General features: G+C 45.6%; 1 protein-coding gene across 1 annotated transcript in view; it reads left to right on the top strand.

Moving 5' to 3' along the window:
• KIAA1217 (KIAA1217 ortholog) overlaps positions 1–20,501 on the top strand; it is a 656,634-nt gene that overhangs the window by 619,540 nt on the left and 16,593 nt on the right. Inside the window, exons 15-16 of the mRNA XM_030201398.1 lie at positions 4,907–5,067; positions 9,473–9,607. Coding sequence (XP_030057258.1) covers positions 4,907–5,067; positions 9,473–9,607 — 296 coding nt within the window. The remainder of the gene's footprint in view (positions 1–4,906; positions 5,068–9,472; positions 9,608–20,501) is intronic.

The raw sequence follows: 20,501 nt of genomic DNA, 5'->3' as shown, positions 1-20,501 counted from the left end.
TTGTTTAGATTTGTTTCGATTGGAGACCTCATGCCGCACGCATTCCAGATTTGTTGAGGGTTTTTTTTTCCAAGGGGGGAACGACGACGACCAGAGTTGGGACATTGATGCAATCTTAATGGAAAGTTTGATGACAGATTTTTCTCTTTTCTACATTACTAGCTCATTCGATAAATGGTAATTTGCATTATTTGTCAATTTATCATGCTTATGTGGTTGTATGTGATATGTCATCAATAAAAATTGTTGAAACATAAGAAGTGCTACAAAATTTATGTATAAGTTTTGACCACATTGGAAAATACCCAGTACCCCCTAATTCTATAAACTTGGGTGCACAGTTGTGTCACTAGTGCACAAAATTGTGCACATAGGTCTAACTTATTTGTTTAAACAGAAGCTAATTGTTTTTAACTGCCAATAATTGATACCAATTTGCACTTACACAAGTCACTACACTTAGGTGCTAGTCTGTAAATTTAGGATCATCTCTTCTCCAAGCTGAAGAGCCCTAGCCGCTTTAGCCTTTCCTTATAGGGAAGTCTTCTCATCCCCTTTATCATTTTTCTTACCCTTCTCTGTACCTTTTCTAATTCCACTGTATCTTTTTTAAGATGCGGTGACCAGAATTGCACACAGTATACGAGGTGCAGTCACACTATGGAGCAATACAAAGGCATTATAATGTCCTCGTTTTTGTTTTCCATTCCTTTCCTAATAATTCCTAACATTTGATTTGCTTTCTTAGCTACCGCCGCACACTGAGCAGAAGGTTTCAACATATCATCAACGATGACACTTAGATCCTTTTCCTGGTGACTCCTAATGTGGAACCTTGCATCACATAGCTATAATTCGAGTTCCTCTTTGCACTTGCTCACATTAAGGGGTAAATTCAGTAAGTGGCAATTAAAGATTGGCACCAAACAAAATTCTGTAAATAGCGCTCAAAGTTAGGCACCATTTATAGAATAGCGCCAAGAACCACAACTACATTTAGGCATGACAATTTACACCAACGAAACCTTGGTGTAAATTTGCATGCCTAAATTAGGCATGGAACCCCCTTATTCTATAACAAAATGCATAAATTGTGGGAACACCCCTGATCCGCCCATATCCCTCCCATAGACTTTCGTAAATATATGTGCGTAATTTTTAATTAATGCAATTAGCACTGATAATTGATAGCATCCAATTATCAGTGCTAATTGGCTCCAGTTAAATTTCATGTGCAAATTGGGTGCGCACCCAAATTTGTGCGTGCAATTTAAAATGCCATTTTTAGAACTAGGAGTTTAATGTCATCTTCCATTTGAATACCCAGTCAGTCTCATAATGTCCTCTTTGCAATTTTTCACAATCCTCTTGTGATTTAACAACTTTGAATAACTTTGTTATTCCCATCTCTAGATCATTTAGAAATGTTAAAAAAGCAACGGTCCCAACACAGACCCCTGGGGAACCCCACTGTCTGCCCTTCTCCATTGAAAATACTGACCATTTAACTCTACTTTCTGTTTTCTATCTTTTACCCAGTTTTTAATCCACAATAGGAAATTACCTCCTATCCCTTGACTTTCCAGTTTCCTCTGGAGTCTTTCATGAGATACTTTGTCAAATGCCTTTTGAAAATCCAGATACACAATATCGACCCGCTCACCTTTATCCAAATGCTTGTTCACCCCTTCAAAGAAATGTAATAGATTGGTGAGGCAAGATTTCCCTTCACTAAATCCATGTTGGCTTTGTCTCATTAATCCATACTTTTGAATATGCTCTGTAATTTTGTTCTTTATAATAGTCTCTACCATTTTGCCCTGCACCAACGTCAGGCTCACTAGTCTATAATTTCCTGGATCACCTCTGGAACCTTTTTTAAAAATCGGAGTTACATTGGCCACCCTCCAATCTTCCGGTACCATGCTTGATTTTAAAGATAAATTACACATTTTTAATGATAGTTCTGCAACTTCATTTTTCAATTATATCAGTACTTATCAAACACAGTAAATTACACACATATCTGCAGAATTTAGGTGACAACTCTCACAATAGCTCTGTAACTAGCGCAAATGCCAGGACCTAACTTTTATGCTAGTATTCTATAAAGGAAAGTAGGGACCTATGTACCTTGATAGAAGAGGCTCATAAGCAGGCACTCAAGATACCTAATTCTAGATGCCCAGTTATAGAAATGCCCTCATAATAACTAAAAAAAACATGGATAAACAGGTTATGCATTCACCACTTCCTGGCAAACTCATAACTAGCTATGAATATCAGCCCTTTAAATAAATATTTACTTATGTCATTTCCTCAGCGTTCGGTTCTTCAGTTTCAGGTTTTAGGGTCATGCAGATGATCTGCAAATCCACTGCTCGTTTGGCTCCAGTACAGAGAACTCTTGTAAGATCAAGGAATGTTTGGCTGCTGTTTTTAGCTGGCTGTGATTAACTGAAATACTATGAGTCAGTAAGAAAGAATGGCTGTCTCAGACTTCCAGGCCAGTTTAGATGGGGTAATTCATTCAGAAAAAGCACATGTGACAAGCTTAGGAGTACTCCTATATTTTTATCTTGAACTGGCTAAAAATATTTCTTATGTCCACAAGAAGGCTTGGCTTAAGCTCTAGGGGTAGTGCACTTATTAAAGCCTTTTTTGGTCACGCACCAAAGATTGTATCACATTCACATCTTTTCATCCACAGATGGATAGTTCTTTACTGTGGGACTCCACAGCTTGCATGGCCTGCAGATGGTCCAGACTGCATCTGCCCCACCCTGCTTTAAGGTCTGGGGATAATTTTCAGCTATGTTTTTCCCTGATTAAGGGCTGCAGGATGGTGAGGATTTGATCTCAAGCTTTTTCTTGAATAATCTCAAATCCTATGCAGTGCCTTTCCAAAGAAAGTCCAGACAGAGGGAACTGATCTAACATTTAGGTAGATTTTAAAGACTTAATTAAGAAAGTCCTTATCTCTTAGGCAGAGATATTTTATTGTAACAGTAGGAGCAGGTCTGTTGCTACTGATAATGTTACTATTGTGTGATATATGGCACTGAACATTAAAGTCCCTGAAACAGTGATTTTAAAATGCTTTTATTGCTTATCATTATGTTTTAAATGTAATTTTTGTTGATTGTTTTCTTTTAAATGTATTCATAGTAGTATCTTATTTCATTGTACAGTAATTTTATTTTATTATTGTTGTATTTCTTTTCAATTCTGTTTTATGCTGATATGCTCCATGTTGCTATTAAAAGGTGGTAAATAAATCCTAATAAATAAATAAATAAATAATTATACTGACCTGTTGTACTCAGAGCCTGAGGGATCGGCAATTAAGTAAAAGTAATTAGAGTTTCTCCTAGTTCTTGGAACTGCTCTTGAATGTTGACTGTTCCACATTAGTCACCTCAGTTATACCTATTCAGTTAACCTCTGACTCCTTTTGTGTAGCCTTGCAAGATATGAAAACCAGAAAACACACAACTTTGCTGTCCCCGTGGTTAGTTCCAAACACTACAGTCCATCCCTCACTGGGCTGCTGCTTTTGATTTCTCTGGGTTTTTCTGTGGTTGCTTTCAGGCTCCTTGCCTGAATCTTTACTCCCAGAAAATAATTTTATACCATTAAGGTAGTTATTTTAGAAGCATTCACACATCCAAATGATAGCCTTTAAACATCTGGAGAAGCCTAGGTGTTTAAATGCCATTTCAAAAGAGGAGCCCATTCAGACATGTGGAAGCTCCTAGGTTTAAATAGAAAGGGGGGGGGGGGGGGAGAATGTGAACTAGATGGGACAACAATACAGATTGCTGGAAGCCTGGTCCCTAGTGGTGGTAATTGCAGCTTTATTAGACCCAGGCAACCACAAGACAGAAATGAGTGGGCATTTCTCCCACTCACTATCCACCAGGGCCCCAGTAAGCCCAGGGACTAAGTTGGGGTGGGGGTTGGGGCCTTGCAGTGAAACATCTGTTTTTGAGGGCTTTAAGCCTGGGGGCAAGATCTCTGGGAGAGGCCCACACGTATCATGGTTTCAACATGGGGATGTCTTGGGGGGGGGGGGGGGGGTCGAGTGCAGGTGTAGGGGTGAGGTTAGAGTGCCTGTCAGGGTCTGATGATGGGGGGGGGGAGCTATTGGATGGTATCAGGGTAGAGCTGTGATGGGAGGAAGCCCACCAATGGGCTTTGACACCATCCCCACCCCGTCCCCTCAAACTCAGACTCCATCCTCTCTTGCACATGACGAAACTGCAGCTTTATTGCTCGCTTTATCTACCAGTGAGATTTTGTACTGTTGTGGGAATAGGGTGAGGAAGGAGTTTTGCAGTGACAGGGTGGACATGGGGAGAAACTTTGTTCCCCATGTCCTTCTCTACATACGAGGTCTAAATTTGTATATGTAAATGTCTATTTTGGATTACTGAACTGTGGACTCTTATTGAAGTTTTTATATTGTTATTTTATAAAACAGTCACTCAAAGCTGATCAATAGCATAGAGTAATGCCAACTAAAACAGCAAATCTTATAGTTCAAAACATTACTAAATTAGAAGCATACTGATTTAAAAGTACCCCAAAAAGTGTTAGAGGACCTTCATAAAGACAGAAGCCCCAAACAAAATATGGTATAAAATACACATATATGTTGTAACTCTACATCTGCTCCTCCCCAACTGTGTCTGTTTGCAGGTCACATAAAACTTGGCACACACTTTCCATCCATATGTCATTGTGCAGATTTTTGAAAGCTCTTTTTGTGTGTAAGTCAGGCTTTACAGGTGGAGAAATCTTTATAAACTGACCTTAGAGTCCTCGGTGGCTGCTTTGGCACCTCAGGAGTGCTTAAGAGTTTGTCATTTATTTATTTATATTTTTTATGCAATGAATTTTACAGAGGAGAGTCCTGCTATAGATCAAGATAATGATAAAATTGGGAAGTCTCCACCACCACCACCTCCACGTCGCATTTATCCACCAGGATCTGGCCCAGCTGCAAGAGCAGGAGACGTCACCTACACAACAAAAAAAGGAGAATTCAAAGGTTGGATGATACAAGCAATAAACAGTTCACTGAAATGCTAGCTAAGAACTGCAGCCTGACTCATTCTCACACAAGATTTATGGTATCTAGACCATAAACGTAATGAGGAGAAAATGCAGTTTAGAAGGGCTTTGTCTGTTTGAGAAATAGTTTAGAGCCAGGTTTAAGGAAAATGCAAAAATAGGGGGGGAGGGGGGGAGGGAATGTGAGAAAGGGCCTTCAAGTTAGGTTGCAAAGCTTTGAAACAGACATCTTCTACTAAAGATGTACTTTACTGCAACAATTTAAAAGAGGAAAATATTTCCACACTCACAACTGTGCAAGTAAATGTTCTACAAAAAAAAAAAAAAGAACACACACTAATTTTTTTCTCCAAAAGTGCATTCTCACAAATAAACAATCTTGCAACGAGTGTGTATTATAACCAAAGGAACTAACAAACACATCACTCCAATATAGTGTCACACTGGGGATTCAGATCTGAAAGATAAATATTTTAAATTTTAAAAAATAGCCTCAGTGTAACAGGGAGCCTAACTTTTATCCTCCACTGTAGATATTACCATCACAGGCTTCACCACCTTCCGAGAAAAATAAAAAACAGAGAAAAACTCCCAGAATATTTCAAAAATTTAGTAAGAAGCGGGAGAAAAGGTCCTTGTGTTTAAAAAACAGAAGGGAGGGTAACACAATTTAACACAATACAGATCCAAATACCCACAACACTAAATCTCGCTATGAATATAAATCACCCAAATAGACACTAATTAGCAATCCCTCACTAGACTGAAATCCTCATTCAAAAAGAGAAGCCTTCCTGCAAGTAAAGAAAACTCAAAATAGAGCAAAAAACTCTTATAACATTACTAGAATTGCTTAAACTTCCATCCTTACTAATGAATGGATTCTAATTCTAACAAAAAGTAAACTTTACTTAGCTCAGAACATCCAATTGTCCTGACAGAAGTACAGCCTCATAAGATTTTCACAGTCTGTGGGGTTTCTCCAAAATTAAAGTGTCCAATTTATATTATCCTTCTGGCAAAAATGTCCAATTTCCTTGTTTCTCGACAGTAGGAAATCCTTCTGTTTCGCTATCTTCATCAGGAGAAATACATAGCAGTGCATAAAAACTGCTTTACAAGTTATCCATAGCAAACAATGTGCTCAAAGTGGCTAACGTTTGTATGAGACGCCTTCAGAGAAACTCCACCCATAAGTGACATCACTCCATAGCAGTGCACTTTTATGCACTGCTATGTATTTCTCCTGATGAAGATAGCGAAACAGAAGGATTTCCTACTGTCAAGAAACAAGGAAATTGGACATTTTTGCCAGAAGGATAATATAAATTGGACACTTTATTGGAAGCCTGTGATGGTAATATCTACAGTGGAGCATAAAAGTCAGGCTCCCTGTTACACTGAGGCTATTTTTAAAATTTAAAATATTTTATCTTTCAGATTCTGAATCCCCAGTGTGACACTATATTGGAGTGATGTGTTTGATAGTTTCTCCAAAGTGCTAAATGTAGGAGTTGAGCAAAAATGTCATGACTTTTATTTTGCACAAGACTTTATACAATTTTCTTTTCAAAAGCTGTAGAAGTCTAAGGGGTCCTTTTACTAAGGTGCACTAACAGATTAGTGTGCGCTAAATGATGTCACCCGTAGGAATATAATGTGTGTATTATTTAGCGTGAGCTAAATCCATTAGCACACCTTTGTAAAAGGACTCCTAAGCACTATTCCCTCTAAGCTAAGCAGGAGTCCTCCAGCTCAATTGCTGCCACTAGGGGGTGCTGCTTCACTATTGTGCTTTCAATTGCTAGGGATAGGCAGGTTCCCTGGAGTTTTGCACAGTTTGCCTTCCCCTCACTATTGAAAATGTGATAGTGAAACAGCATGCTACACTGTTAGGAATGTAGGACTCCCGCTCAGCTTAGACGGAACAGTGCTCCTAAGTTTATTTCAAGTATACACACAAACCGATTTATCAGGGCTTTCAGTGGGTTTGATCTTTAAATCTGAGCTTTAAAATTTCCTTGTGCCTCCTTGTTCATAAGAACTTTTTTTATCTCCATTGTGTCCTATGGGAAAAAAAATCTTTATTGTATAATGTAATGAGAAATAGGAACATGTATGATCCTGGCCTTACACAATGTTACCCAGAATAATAATCCGAGTCCACATCCTCAGGATAATGCATTCATTAGTGAGCATTTGGTTCATTGATGTTCCTTAAATTTAATGTACGCTAACCCCCTCATTCTGTAATATGGCACCTCATGTCATTTAAAGAATATAAGCACTTATGTAGGTAAGTGTATGTTTGAGCGTCTAGTGCCAGGTACGTGCTCGATGATTGCCATACGTAGGCACGTCCACTTCCACCCACTGTTGACAGTGCATTGGTGGGCACACCTTAAATGTAGGCACATTGCTGCTGATGTACACTGGTATTCTATACCAAATGTTTGTCCTGTGCACATCCCTACATTAATCTTATACTAAGATGTGAACGATGGCTAACTGACCCATTTGGTATGCCCAGTTGAGATTTTTCTTCTGTTTTCTACTACTCTGTTCATGGAAAGTTTTCTGCTAATCTATCCGATGTGGAATAGTGACCTCTGTCAACAGCAAAGAGCAGAATGACTCTCTCTCTCTCTCTCTCTCAAGGACCAATGTCCTAAAGCAATTAGTTGGCAATGTCCGGTAGGATTAGCTTCTGAGAGAGTCACCAATTTCTACAAGTGGCAAAAAAACTGATTCCTCACTAATCTGCTAAATAAGCTGGAACGATTTAAGAGCACAGTGGCCCCCAAAATGTCATTGTCATAAAGTGTCTTTCAGTGCCAGCACTGCTATTCAAGAAGTTTTAAAGAACTCAGAGGCAGTTGCTTAACCCAGTTCTTCCCTCGATGCTCAGGAAAGAATGCTAAATGTATCTTCGTCAGTTAAGCTCGCTGTGGAAATTCCCAACTCCCCCGTAGGACAGTCATTGTTGAGCAGTATTTCCTAATTATCTGGCTCTTAGTTATGGAAAAATTACATTCTAAGCTTGGTGGTGTTGTATATAGGAAACAACTTCATCTTTAAAAAAAAAAAAGGTGGGGGGGATCTTATGCAACATATTGAATAGCAGATTCGTACATAGGGTTGATTCCATCTGTGGATCAGATGAGGCACTGGCCCAGGATGCCCGTGATAAGGGTTCTAAAATTCCAGTCTACCATCTCTCCGTCTCTCTTCCCTTTCCTCTGCCTTGCAGCATAGGAATATGGGAAGAGAGGAGAGATTATGAACTAGGATTCTGATGCCCTTTATCATCACTGTGTGTATGTCTGTGTGGGGGGGAGGGGATTTTGATGTCTATTATCACTGTGTTTGAGGGGGAGGGACTTTGACACACTTTACAATCACTGTGTTGAGGGGGGAACTTGAGAGAAGGAGATACTGGATCACCAGTGGGGGAGGGGTGGGAGAGAATGTAAGGAAGAGACCAGAATGCGGGCAGGGGCGGGCGCCGATACAAAAGTTGTCTCGGGGCACCACAGACCCCTGAGCACGTTCCTGCTTGTACATAAAGTGACTATTATCATTGGAGGAGCACAATATACAGATTAGTGAAACAACTAGTTTAGATCATTTCACAATTATATTTTTTAGACAGTAGAGGGCTGATATTGAACCATGAGAGGGAGCCCGGCTAACTCCCATGGCCAGCGGCGAACCGGAAATTCAGTGCCAGGGTTGTATCCGGCAACCGGCATTGAATTTCGAGCTTTTTTTGGCCGCTAAAAACATAGCCGGTTAACCCCGACATTCATCGGGTGACCCACTAAGTTAGCAGCCAAAGTACACCCGCTATTTACATGGGTCTGTGTGGCTGCTAAACTTAAGCCAGTCAGCCAATGAATATTGGCTATAACTGGCTATAATTGTGTGACATAGCCAGTGACCGTGTTAGCCGCTAAGCATAATATTCAGCCGAGATAGCCAGCTATCTCGCGCTGAACATTAGCACTTAGCCGGCTTAAGTCTATTTAACCACGCCAGGAGCCATTTCCGTTACTTAGTTTTAAATATTGGCTAGTAGAATGATTAAAAAAGTACAATGGTGTGAAGACTTTTGGAAAGCACTTTATACACCTAGTAGCGCTGGAGAAGAACCAAAATGAGAAAACCACTCTTCCATGATTGTGTGACTGCTCTACAGTTGTGCCAATACTTGATCATGATGGAGTGTAGTCTGCACTGAGTGGCAGGTGCAGCTCCGGCCAACTTATTAGGTAGACTGTTCGGGTCTTTACCTTCATACACTATGTTACTATAAGTGTTATTTAGTGGAAATAATAAAATAGATATATGTATACACTATTTGATTTGTGGGTTGTTTTTTTTTTTAACTCTCAAGGAGCCTAATGAGGAGACTGGTCTTGTTCTGCAGTCAAAGACAACAAAATCTCAAACAGAGGGTCCAAAGTCTCCTCTCAGATCGTCCATAAAGGATGAAGATGAAGAAGGGGAGCGAATAATGGCAGAATTACAGGTAACTATTGGTTTAGATTTAGCCTGCAGCTCACCAGGTGGGGTTGTAGAATTTGCTTACAGAATGAAAAGCAGAGAGTATATCTCAGAGACACAGAACTTCACACAAGCTCCATCTCGATTGCCTGCTTTGAGCAGGTACTGAAATTCAGCAGGCGCTATGTGTTTTCTAGCTGTGACTTCACTTTCCCACCCCTGAGGATCCTGTGTACCAGTCCCATATTTTCATAAACTGCATCATTGGGTTTTCATTGCATCCTGCTCTAGAAAGCTGTGGGATGTAGCCAGTGCTTTTTTTTTGTAGGAAAAAAGGTACCGGTTCTCATTATGGGCGGGGTCACCATCTATGGCTATGCCCCTATGATAGCCACACCCACGGTAGCCACACCCCTTATACCTGCCATGGCGCATATAAACAGGTATCATTGAAAATACTATACCAGGATAGGAGAAAAAAATAACTTGTGATTTTTTTTCATTATAAATAATTTCTGTAAGCTGTTACAGCTCCAATATACCCAGTGCAAAATAAGACAGCAGATGTAAATTCTCAAATTGGACATATTCCAAACACTAAATGAAAATAAAATGATTTTTGTACCTTTGTTGTTTGGTGACTTTGTTTTTCTGATCATGTTGGTCCCAATCTGCTTCTCACTATCTGTTTCCTTAACTCTGTTTCCAGGGCTTCCTTTCCATTTATTTCTTTACTTTCCTCCTTTCTCCTTCATTTTTTGCCCTACATCCATAAATAAAAGCTGGGTCCTCCGCAGACTTGACTGGAGGAGGTATAGAGTGGATCCAGGCTAGCCTATTTTCTCCATCCATGTGCAGTTTTTCTCCTTTTTTCCCTTTCCCTCATCTCCGTCAGTATACATCTCCTTCCTATTCTTCCCTCCCCTCCATCCATATGCATCTCCTTCCTCTCTCTTCCCTCACATCCATCCATCCATGTCCAGCATTTTTCCTCTCCCCCTCCATCTATGTCCAGCATTTTTCCTTTCTCCTCCCATCCATCCATGTTCCTCTCTCTTCCCTCCTCTCCATCCATGTCCAGCATTTCAACTCTCTACCCTCCCCTCCATCCGTGTCCAGAATTTCTCGTCTCTCCTAAATCCATGTACATCTTCTCTGTCTTCCCTCCCCTCTATCCGTGTCCAGAATTTCTCCTCTCTCCCCTAAATCCATGTGCATCTCTTCCTGTCTTCCCTCCCCTCCATTCATGTCCAGCATTTCTCCTCTCTCCCTTCCCCTCCATCTGTGTGCATCTTTCTCTGTCTTTCCTTCCCTCCAACATTTCTCTTCTCTTCCCTCCCCTCCATCCATGTCCAGCATTTCTTCTCTATCCCCTCCCATCCATATGCATCTCCTCCCCTCCATCCATCCATGTCCAGCAACTCTCCTCTCTCCCCTGCCCTGTCCTCCCCTAACCATCCATGCCCAGCAATTTTCCCCTGCCCTCCCCTAACCATCCATGTCCAGCTATTCTCCTTTGTCCCCTATCCTCCCCTCCCATCCATGTCTAGTGACTCGCCCCAGCCTCCACCTGCCCCCGAGTTCGTTCCAACCCCAGCCCCCACCTGCCCGTCCTCAGCTCCCCAACTTTCTGTTCCTGCTGCCCTGCATTGAAATCTTTTATTTTACTTCAAGTTGCAGCAGGCAGGCTCGCCTCCTTGCTTCCCTTCCCTCAGCATTCTTCCCTTCCAGAAAGGAAATTACATTAGAAGAAGGCGGGACGCTGAGAGGGAAGGGAAGGCTGGAGGTGAGCCTGCCTGCTCCTTTCACTGCTGTGATGAGGTAAAATAAAAGATTTCAACACAGGGCAGCACAAACGGAAAGTCAGGGAGCTGAGGGCAGGCAGGTGAGCCAGCCCTGAGAAAAAAGGTGCCGGTAAAGCACTGGATGTACCCACCACTCTGTGGGGCAGATGTAACAAGATACGCTATCCTTTTGCATGCTAATTCACTTCCAGTTTTGTCAAACTAATCTTGCTTCCAGAGTAGTATGGGTTTTAGCCTGGAGAAAGTCCTTATTTAAACCTGTTTCAGGAACGCCCAGGTTACAGAAAGTTTCACTGATTGAGCAGCTGTCCACTAGAGGGATTAAGGCATGACATCTCCTACTATCTCCTTCCCTCTTCCCTTGAAAGTGAAACCAGAAGGGGATACCAGGCTGTATGAGAGCTTCAGGTATTATGGGTATTCTTCAGTGCAGAAAGCAGGTCTGAGGAGTGGCTTAGTGGTTAGTGCAATTGACTGTAAACCAAGGGACCTATTTTCAAACCCCACTCTTTTTTTAGCCTTCCAGAAACAGAAAAATATCTACTATACCTAAATATATGAGACACCTGCAAGCCTGAAGGCTATTGAAGTGGTGTACATTCAGGTACAGTACGTATTTTTCTGTTCTTGGATGACTCACAGTACAAAAACAGAGTTAAAGTGGGATTTGAACCTGGATTCCTTGGCTTACAGTCCACTGCACTAACCACTAGGCTGACCACCTATTCTGTCTAAGAATGCTGCTATACAGATGTCCATGTCCCTTGTTTTCCCCCATTCAAAATTTGGATGTTTGTTTGTAAAATGGATGTTCATGCTGGATGTTTCCAGCGCATGGATGTCCATCTTATCTATTTTCAAAAAGGCTGCCTCCTGTTCGAAAATACATATGGGAAGGACGTCTGTTTGAGACATTCTGACTTGGATGTCCTCTTGAAAATACCACTCAATATTAACAGCAAATGAACAGCTAAGTTTATTTAGATGGTGAATTTAATATGTCCAGGAACTCTTGAAAATTATACTCAATATTAACAGCACCATCTTCAAGAGCCCAATATCTAAGAGTTCTCCAATGTCTTCTACGCGAACTGTCATAGACACTTCTCATTGATGATCTAACAGGGGTTAAACATTCTTCTTCTTCAGTCATAGTTATATAATACCTTCTCCTTATACACCCTAAAATTCTTCGAACTCTTACCACTGCTTTCTTTAATTGTGTTTGTTGAGAAATAACATCCATCAATTAAACCCACTGTCTATGTTAAGACTAGCCGTTGAGCCCGTAAAAACGGGCTAGTAAAGGAAGGGGGGGGGGGTTTGAAAGCCCACCCCCGGATAGGTCGCCGCCCCCCCCCCCCCCCCCCCCCCCCCGGAGTCCCCTCCACCCGGGCCGGGTACCTGGCTTCACTATTCAAAGCGCCGGAACGCAGCACACAGCTCATCTGAGCTGCCGTCGGCCTTCCTTCTTCTCTGCGTGTGTTCCACTCTCATGTGACGTAACGTCGGCGAGGGCGGGACACAGGCAGATAAGGAAGGCCAACGGTAGCTCAGATGAGCTGTGTGCTGTGTTCCGGCGGTTTGAATAGTGAAGCCAGGTACCCAGGCCGGGTGGAGGGTGGGTGGCGGCGGCGGCGACTCCGGGTGGGTGGGGGGAGCGGTGACGACGGCTGTTCTCTCACTCGCAGGTGCGCAGGTTCCCTCTCTGTCACACCCCCGTCATCACGGATTGACACGGGGGCGGGACAGAGAGGGTCTCTACTGCGCATTTGCGAGTGAGTACGCCTCTTGCCATTTATATGTTTGATGACCAGGCCTCGCTGTATTGCTTTAGGGGTTCAAATAAATATTTTCTCTTATTGCTTCTCCTTTCTACTGAACCTGTATACAAGTTTTTTCTGCTCAACTACTGATACTTTCACAGAAGAGAAGCCCTATGTACTGAAAGTTCTATTTCATCTACTTGCTGTAACCTGTTCTTGGATGTTCAAACAAGCGTATTCTATAGCAGGATTGAGATCACCAGATATGACCATCCCAAGATTTGTTTTCTAATTTTTGCACATTAGTACATTGCACCTTGGTCCCTTCATGTATTATTTTCTTGGATTGCTATACCTTAAACCTTAGTAGCCCAAATTGTAACTACTACATGATCAGTCTTCAGTTTCTCCTAATTTTGTCCACTCTTACCAGTGCTATTGTAAGCAACCACTCGATCATTGGGGCCAAGTTGCTACGTACATAATGGGTACATAATCAATTTGTAGGGTCTACAGCCACAACTGTACTCTAGTACTGCTCTCGTTATTTCCCAACGCACACAGAGACTAGTGAAGGTGGCCCCTTCAGTTAGTGAACTCACTAAAGCAAATAGCAAGAGTTGGGCACAGCAGAGTAGCAAAGAGGCAAAAAGAGTACTTGAGACCAGGATAACTTTAAATAGAAAGGCACTTTAATGGGCACACCAGTTTTTAACAAGTATGTATAGCGTAAGGATAATGAAAAGTACTAAGCAACATGAAGAGGTTAAGGATAAGCACTGGTGTTGGGTGATTTATGTTCTGATACTTAAGGTGATGGTCACTCATTGGTTCCACTGCTTTCAGCTTTCAGTCCCTTTCCTGATTGAGACTTACAGTTGTCAGCCTTGCTGTCTCTAAGGTTTAGGATCCACTCTTCCCAGAACTGACCTTCTGCCTTAGGGCACACTGTGCCTCAAAGGGGCAGCTGTGTATCAGTTTGGTGCAGGTGGGAAAAATTTGACCCTACTCCTTATGAGTCCAGGGGACAAATGACTAACAGGCTGACAGTCCCTGTTCTCTATCTCTCTTCCTCCTTTGAACTAAGACTCTGGTGGACCCCATGGGTATGGTTCCCTACCTACTGCGCCTCTATATCCTTTTTAGCTGGAATCCCTCTGAGGGAGGAAAGATAAGGCTCCTTCCTTAATTTAGGGCTTTATACTTCTCTCTAAAAGCTCATGGTTAGCTCCTGTTGGGGGATCAGAGTCGAGCAGGAGCCTAGAGTATTCCTTTTCTGCAGCAACAATGGCAGAGTATTTTGGAAGCCCACTACACTGCATTTATTGATAAAGGTACTAGATCATTAAATACCCTTTTATTTTATCTCATTATGAACTATGGTAAAATTATGTATCATACCTGATAATTTTCTTTCCATTAATCATAGCTGATCAATCCATAGACTGGTGGGTTGTGTCCATCTACCAGCAGGTGGAGATAGAGAGCAATCCTTTTGCCTCCCTATATGTGGTCATGTGCTGCCGGAAACTCCTCAGTATGTCGATATCAAAGCTCCATCCGCAGGACTCAGCACTTAGAGAATTACACCCACAAGGGACACTCTGCCCAGCTCACCACCGCCGAAACAGGGGAGGGGAATTAACCCAGCTCATCCCCACACAAGTGGGGGAGGGGAATCCGTCCAGCTCATCCCCGCGGAGCGGGTGAGGGACACCACACCCGCCAATGCGGGGGGATCTGGCTTATCCTGCAACCGCGGGAGGAGCTGACTGACCCTACCATCGCCGAAGCGGAAGGGGTACAATGCTGCCCTACAGCCGCACGAAGCGGGAGGGCACGCCAGCAGAATTTAGGTCTCAATCCAGCCCCGTAAAACGGAGGGGAGAGGAATGCAGCAGCTCACTGTAACACAAAATCGTCTCAACTCCTGAAGAATCCAATTGAAAAAACTTGAACACGAAGTCCTCCTGAACAGGAACTGAAGACTAAACTTGAACCTGAAATGCAACTAGAATAAAAACAGTACAGATATCCTGGGCAGGGCTATGGATTGATCAGCTATGATTAATGGAAAGAAAATTATCAGGTATGATACATAATTTTACCTTCCATATCATCATGCTGATCAATCCATAGACTGGTGGGATGTACCGAAGCAGTACTCACCCAGGGCGGGACATAGAAATCCCTGACCGCAACACTGAAGCTCCAAACCGGGCCTCCGCCCGAGCAGCCACAGTCAAGCGGTAATGCCTGCAGAAGGTATGAGCCGATGCCCAAGTTGCCGCCTTGCAAATCTCTTCCAAGGAGACGGACCCGGCCTCCGCCATCGAGGCCGCCTGAGCTCTAGTGGAGTGAGCCTTCAGCCGGATAGGCGGCACCTTCCCCGCGGCCACATAAGCCGCTGCAATGGCTTCCTTGACCCATCTTGCCACTGTAGACTTAGCAGCCTGCAGACCCTTACGAGGACCTGCAAACAGGACAAACAGATGATACGACTTCCGGAAATCATTGGTCACTTCCAAGTATCTGATGATGACTCGTCTCACATCTAGATATTGAGAGCAGAATACTCCTCTGGGTAGTCCTCCCTACGAAAGGATGGGAGACAGAGCTGCTGATTCACATGGAAGCGAGAAACTATCTTGGGCAGGAAGGAAGGCACTGTGCGAATAGACACTCCTGCCTCAGTGAACTGCAGAAAGGGCTCTCGACATGATAGCGCCTGGAGCTCGGAAACTCTTCTGGCTGAAGTGATAGCCACCAAAAAGACTGCTTTCAACGTCAGGTCTTTCAGAGATGCCCTTGACAAGGGTTCAAAAGGCGGCTTCTGCAAGGCTCTTAGCACCAGATTGAGATTCCACGCAGGTACCACTGAGTGCAGAGGAGGGCGCAGGTGATTAACTCCCTTGAGAAAGTGCACCACATCTGGCTGTGAAGCCAGGGAAGCACCCTTCAGGCGGCCCCTGAAGCAAGCCAGAGCCGCTACCTGGACTTTAAGGGAACTGAGCGACAGGCCTTTCTCCAGACCTTCTTGCAGGAATGCCAACACTGAAGAAATTGGAGCAGTGAAGGGAGAAAGTAAGCCTGCCTCACACCACGATGCAAAGGTACGCCAAACCCTGGCGTAAGCAGTAGAAGTAGAGCGCTTCCTCGCTCTCAGCATAGTGGCGATGACCTAGTCTGAGAAGCCTTTCAACCTCAGACGCTGCCACTCAATAGCCAGGCCGTAAGACCAAAGTGGGAGGGATCCTCCATCACCACGGGACCCTGATGCAACAGGCCCTGCTCTGCTGGCAGTCGCAGAGGTCCGTCCACTGAGAGCCTGATCAAGTCCACATACCAGGGACGTCTGGGCCAGTCCGGACCCACCAGGATTACCCGGCCCGGATGCTTTGCCACCCGGTCTAGCACCCTGCCCAACATGGGCCAGGGCGGGAACACATAGAGAAGCTCCTGTGTCGGCCACTGTTGGAGAAGAGCATCTACTCCCAGAGATCGAGGGTCCCGTCCTCCGCTGAAAAAGCGCAGCACTTGGCAATTGGCCGATGACGCCATCATATCTAGGCTCGGTTGGCCCCAGCGCTTCGTGATGTCCAAGAACGCCTGAGCCGATAGCTGCCACTCTCCGGGATCCAAGGTATGGCGACTGAGAAAGTCCGTCTGGACATTCATGACTCCAGCAATGTGGGTTGCCGACAGCTGTTCCGGGTTCGCTTCCGCCCACTGGCATAGATTCATGGCCTCCTTGGCTAGAGGGGCGCTCTTGGTACCTCCCTGGCGATTGACATAGGCCACAGCCGTGGCATTGTCCGACAGGACCCGTACTGGCTTCAACACCAGTACCGGGAGAAACTCCAAAAGCGCCAATCGAATGGCTCTGAGTTCCAGGAGGTTGACAGACCACTTTGCCTCTGCAGGAGACCAGAGCCCCTGCGCTGTCCTTCCCAAGCAATGGGCTCCCCAGCCCATCAAAGAGGCGTCCGTCGTGACGACAACCCACTCCGGGGTCAAAAGAGGCATCCCTGCGGACAACTTGTCTGTCCTCAGCCACCAGCTCAGCGCCTTGCGCACCGCTAGGTCCAAGGGAAGGCGCACAGCGTAATCCTCCAGCGCTGCAGCAGAGAGAGTTGTAGTGGTCTCATATGAGCCCTGGCCCAGGGCACTACTTCCATCGTGGCCGTCATAGAGCCCAACAGCTGCACATAGTCCCAAGCCCGAAGAGAAGAGGCTACTAGGAACTGGTCCACCTGAGCCTGAAGCTTGACAATTCGATTGTCCGGCAGGAACACTCTGCCCACTTGGGTGTCGAAACGAACTCCCAGATATTCCAGGGACTGAGTCGGGCGCAGCTGGCTTTTCTCCCAGTTGATGATCCACCCCAGGGAGCTCAGAAGAGCAATCACCCGGTCTACAGCTCTGCCGCACTCTGCATAAGAGGGGGCTCGGATCAACCAGTTGTCCAGATAAGGATGGACTTGTACTCCTTCCTTTCGAAGGAAGGCCGCGATGACCACCATTACTTTGGAGAAGGTCCGCGGAGCAGTAGCCAACCCAAACGGGAGGGCTCTGAACTGGAAGTGTCGGCCCAGGACTGCAAAACGCAGAAAGCGTTGATGAGGAGGCCAGATGGGAATAGGCAGGTAAGCTTCCTTGATGTCCAAGGATGCCAGGAACTCCCCTGCCTTCACTGCCGCTATAACAGAGCGGAGAGTCTCCATTCGGAAGGGCCGAACTTTCAAGGCCCGATTGACCCCTTTGAGGTCGAGGATAGGCTGTACAGAACCTCCTTTCTTTGGTACCACAAAGTAAATGGAGTAATGTCCCTTGCCAAGCTGATCTTCTGGCACCGGAACGACTGCACCCAGGCGGATCAGATTGTCCAAAGTCTGCTGCACTGCCACAGCTTTGACCGGAGACTTGCAGGGAGAGAGTACAAACCCGTCTCTTAAGGGTCGGCAGAACTCTAGCTTGTAGCCGTCTCTTATGACTTCCAGGACCCAAGCGTCTGAAGTTACCCTGGTCCACTCGCCCAGAAACGAGGACAGGCGTCCTCCAATCTGCCCTGGGCCATGGACCAGGGCCCCGTCATTGCGTACGAGACCCCGGGGGAGGACCGGAGGAAGCACCTCCGGTCTCTGCGAAAGGAATGTTGCTTGGGGGAGAAGTTCCTCTTGAAGGAAGAGGGGGCAGAGGAGCCCGACTTGCCCGGGCGATACCGACGGGCTTCCTGAAACCGTCCTTTGGAGGACCCGGGGCGAGCACCACTGGCCCGAGCCCTGACCTCTGGTAACCTCTTGCCCTTAGACATGCCGAGATCGGTCACAATTTTGTCCAGCTCGACCCCAAAAAGCAGCTTGCCTTTAAAAGGCAACTTAGCCAGGCGAGACTTAGAGGCATGGTCCGCAGACCAATGCTTCAGCCAAAGCCACCGCCGCGCAGAGACTGTCTGAGCCATACCTTTAGCTGAGGCTCTCAAGACATCATACAGCAAGTCTGCCAAATAAGCCAAGCCCGATTCCAGGGCCGGCCAATCAGCCCTCAAGGAAGGATCCGAGGGGGAAGCCCGCTGCACAATCGTCAGGCACGCCCTGGCCACATAGGAGCCACAAACTGAGGCCTGCAAACTTAAAGCAGCCGCCTCGAAGGACGACCTTAAGGCCGCCTCCAATCTTCTGTCTTGGGCGTCCTTTAGGGCCGTGCCACCTTCCACCGGCAACGCCGTTTTCTTAGTCACCGCAGTGATTAAAGAATCCACTGTAGGCCTCCCATTCACCTTCAGGCAGAGGATAGAGGCGGGACATAGCCCTAGCCACTTTGAGGCTCGCTTCTGGGACATCCCATTGAGCCGAAATCAAGGTGCGCATGGCTTCATGCACGTGGAAGGTTCTAGGCGGGCGCTTCGTCCCCAGCATAATGGCAGAGCCAACAGAGGCTGAGGGAGAGACGTCCTCCGGAGAGGAAATCTTCAAAATGCTCATGGCCTGAACTAACAGGTTGGGCAAATCCTCTGAGCGAAAGATCCGCGCTGCAGAGGGGTCATCCGCTCCATCCGAGCAGGAATCCGTCTCCTCCAAGGAATCCCCAAAGGACCGTTGGGAGAACTCAGATACGCTGCCCTCATCTACATCAGAGGAGACAGAGTCCTCTAGGGCCTGGAAATCCACCCGAGGGCGTTTACTTCCGGAGGCCTCAACCCCTTTATCTGACAGGGGGGCAGGGGCAGCGTTTTGCATAAGAAAAGCCGGATGCAGCAGCAAAATGAACTCAGGGGAGAATCCCCCCCCCCGAACTGTGCACTTCTGCAGCTTGGGCCACGGCCCTAGCCGCACCCTCAACCGGCGCTCGCAAGAGCGGGGGAGAAACGTGCTGCGCATCCAAAATGGCGTCCGGCGCGAAACTCCGAGAAGAGCCACGCGGGAAGAACGGCGCTTAACTTTGGCCGCTTTCTTACCGTCGCCCGAATCAAGGGCGACCATAGTATTAACGTCTCCCAGCTCGAGGGCGGCCCAAGAAGAAGCTGTCCGAGCTGAGTGGCCGGCCAACATGGAGTGGGCGAGCAGCGGGGGATGGGCGCTTATGGCAGGAAAAACCGCCGCACCGGAGGAGGAACCGGGACACTGACCGGACTCCAAACTGATGCCTAACAAAGGCGATTCAGGTTTTGAAATCCCCGCTAGACGCACCCACGTGGTCCGGGGAGCGAATCCTCGCGCCCTCGCCCTCCGACGCCATAAGCCACGTGGAGACCGAACGGGGAACCCCCTGCCCGCTATAAAAAGGTAAAAATTACCTGCTTCTCGCTCCGAGCTGTAACGAACTGGTGTCCCAGTGAGCAGCTGCAATAAACGTTGAAATAAACGCCCTTAAGGACGTCCAAATTTTTTTTTTTTTTTTTTTTTTAACGGAGCCAGCGGGAGGGAGGAGAAAAGGAGGGACCTGGCACCACCAGGTTTGCACTTGCTCAAGAAGAGCCCTCAACCCCAGGTACTCAACAAAACCTAAAAATTAGGCTTGGAGACCTAGCCAGAGCTGCTGCTGTGTGTGACCACCACCTGCTGAGATAGAGAACATACTGAGGAGTTTCTGGCAGCACATGACCACATATAGGGAGGCAAAAGGATTGCTCTCTATCTCCACCTGCTGGTAGATGGACACAACCCACCAGTCTATGGATTGATCAGCATGATGATATGGAACTGAAATGTGTATATTTCGTAATAAACATTTTATTTATCAAAAGTGCCACATTAAAATATGCTACAATATTCAATTTTGTAGTCTCAGAAACAATGCGTTTGATGCTGAATATAGCTCGTTAAAAAACAGTCCTCAGCTTAGATGG

The sequence above is a fragment of the Microcaecilia unicolor genome, chromosome 1, assembly GCF_901765095.1.
Source record: "Microcaecilia unicolor chromosome 1, aMicUni1.1, whole genome shotgun sequence".
Taxonomy (NCBI): domain Eukaryota; kingdom Metazoa; phylum Chordata; class Amphibia; order Gymnophiona; family Siphonopidae; genus Microcaecilia; species Microcaecilia unicolor.
This window is presented reverse-complemented; position numbering and strand designations above follow the sequence as displayed.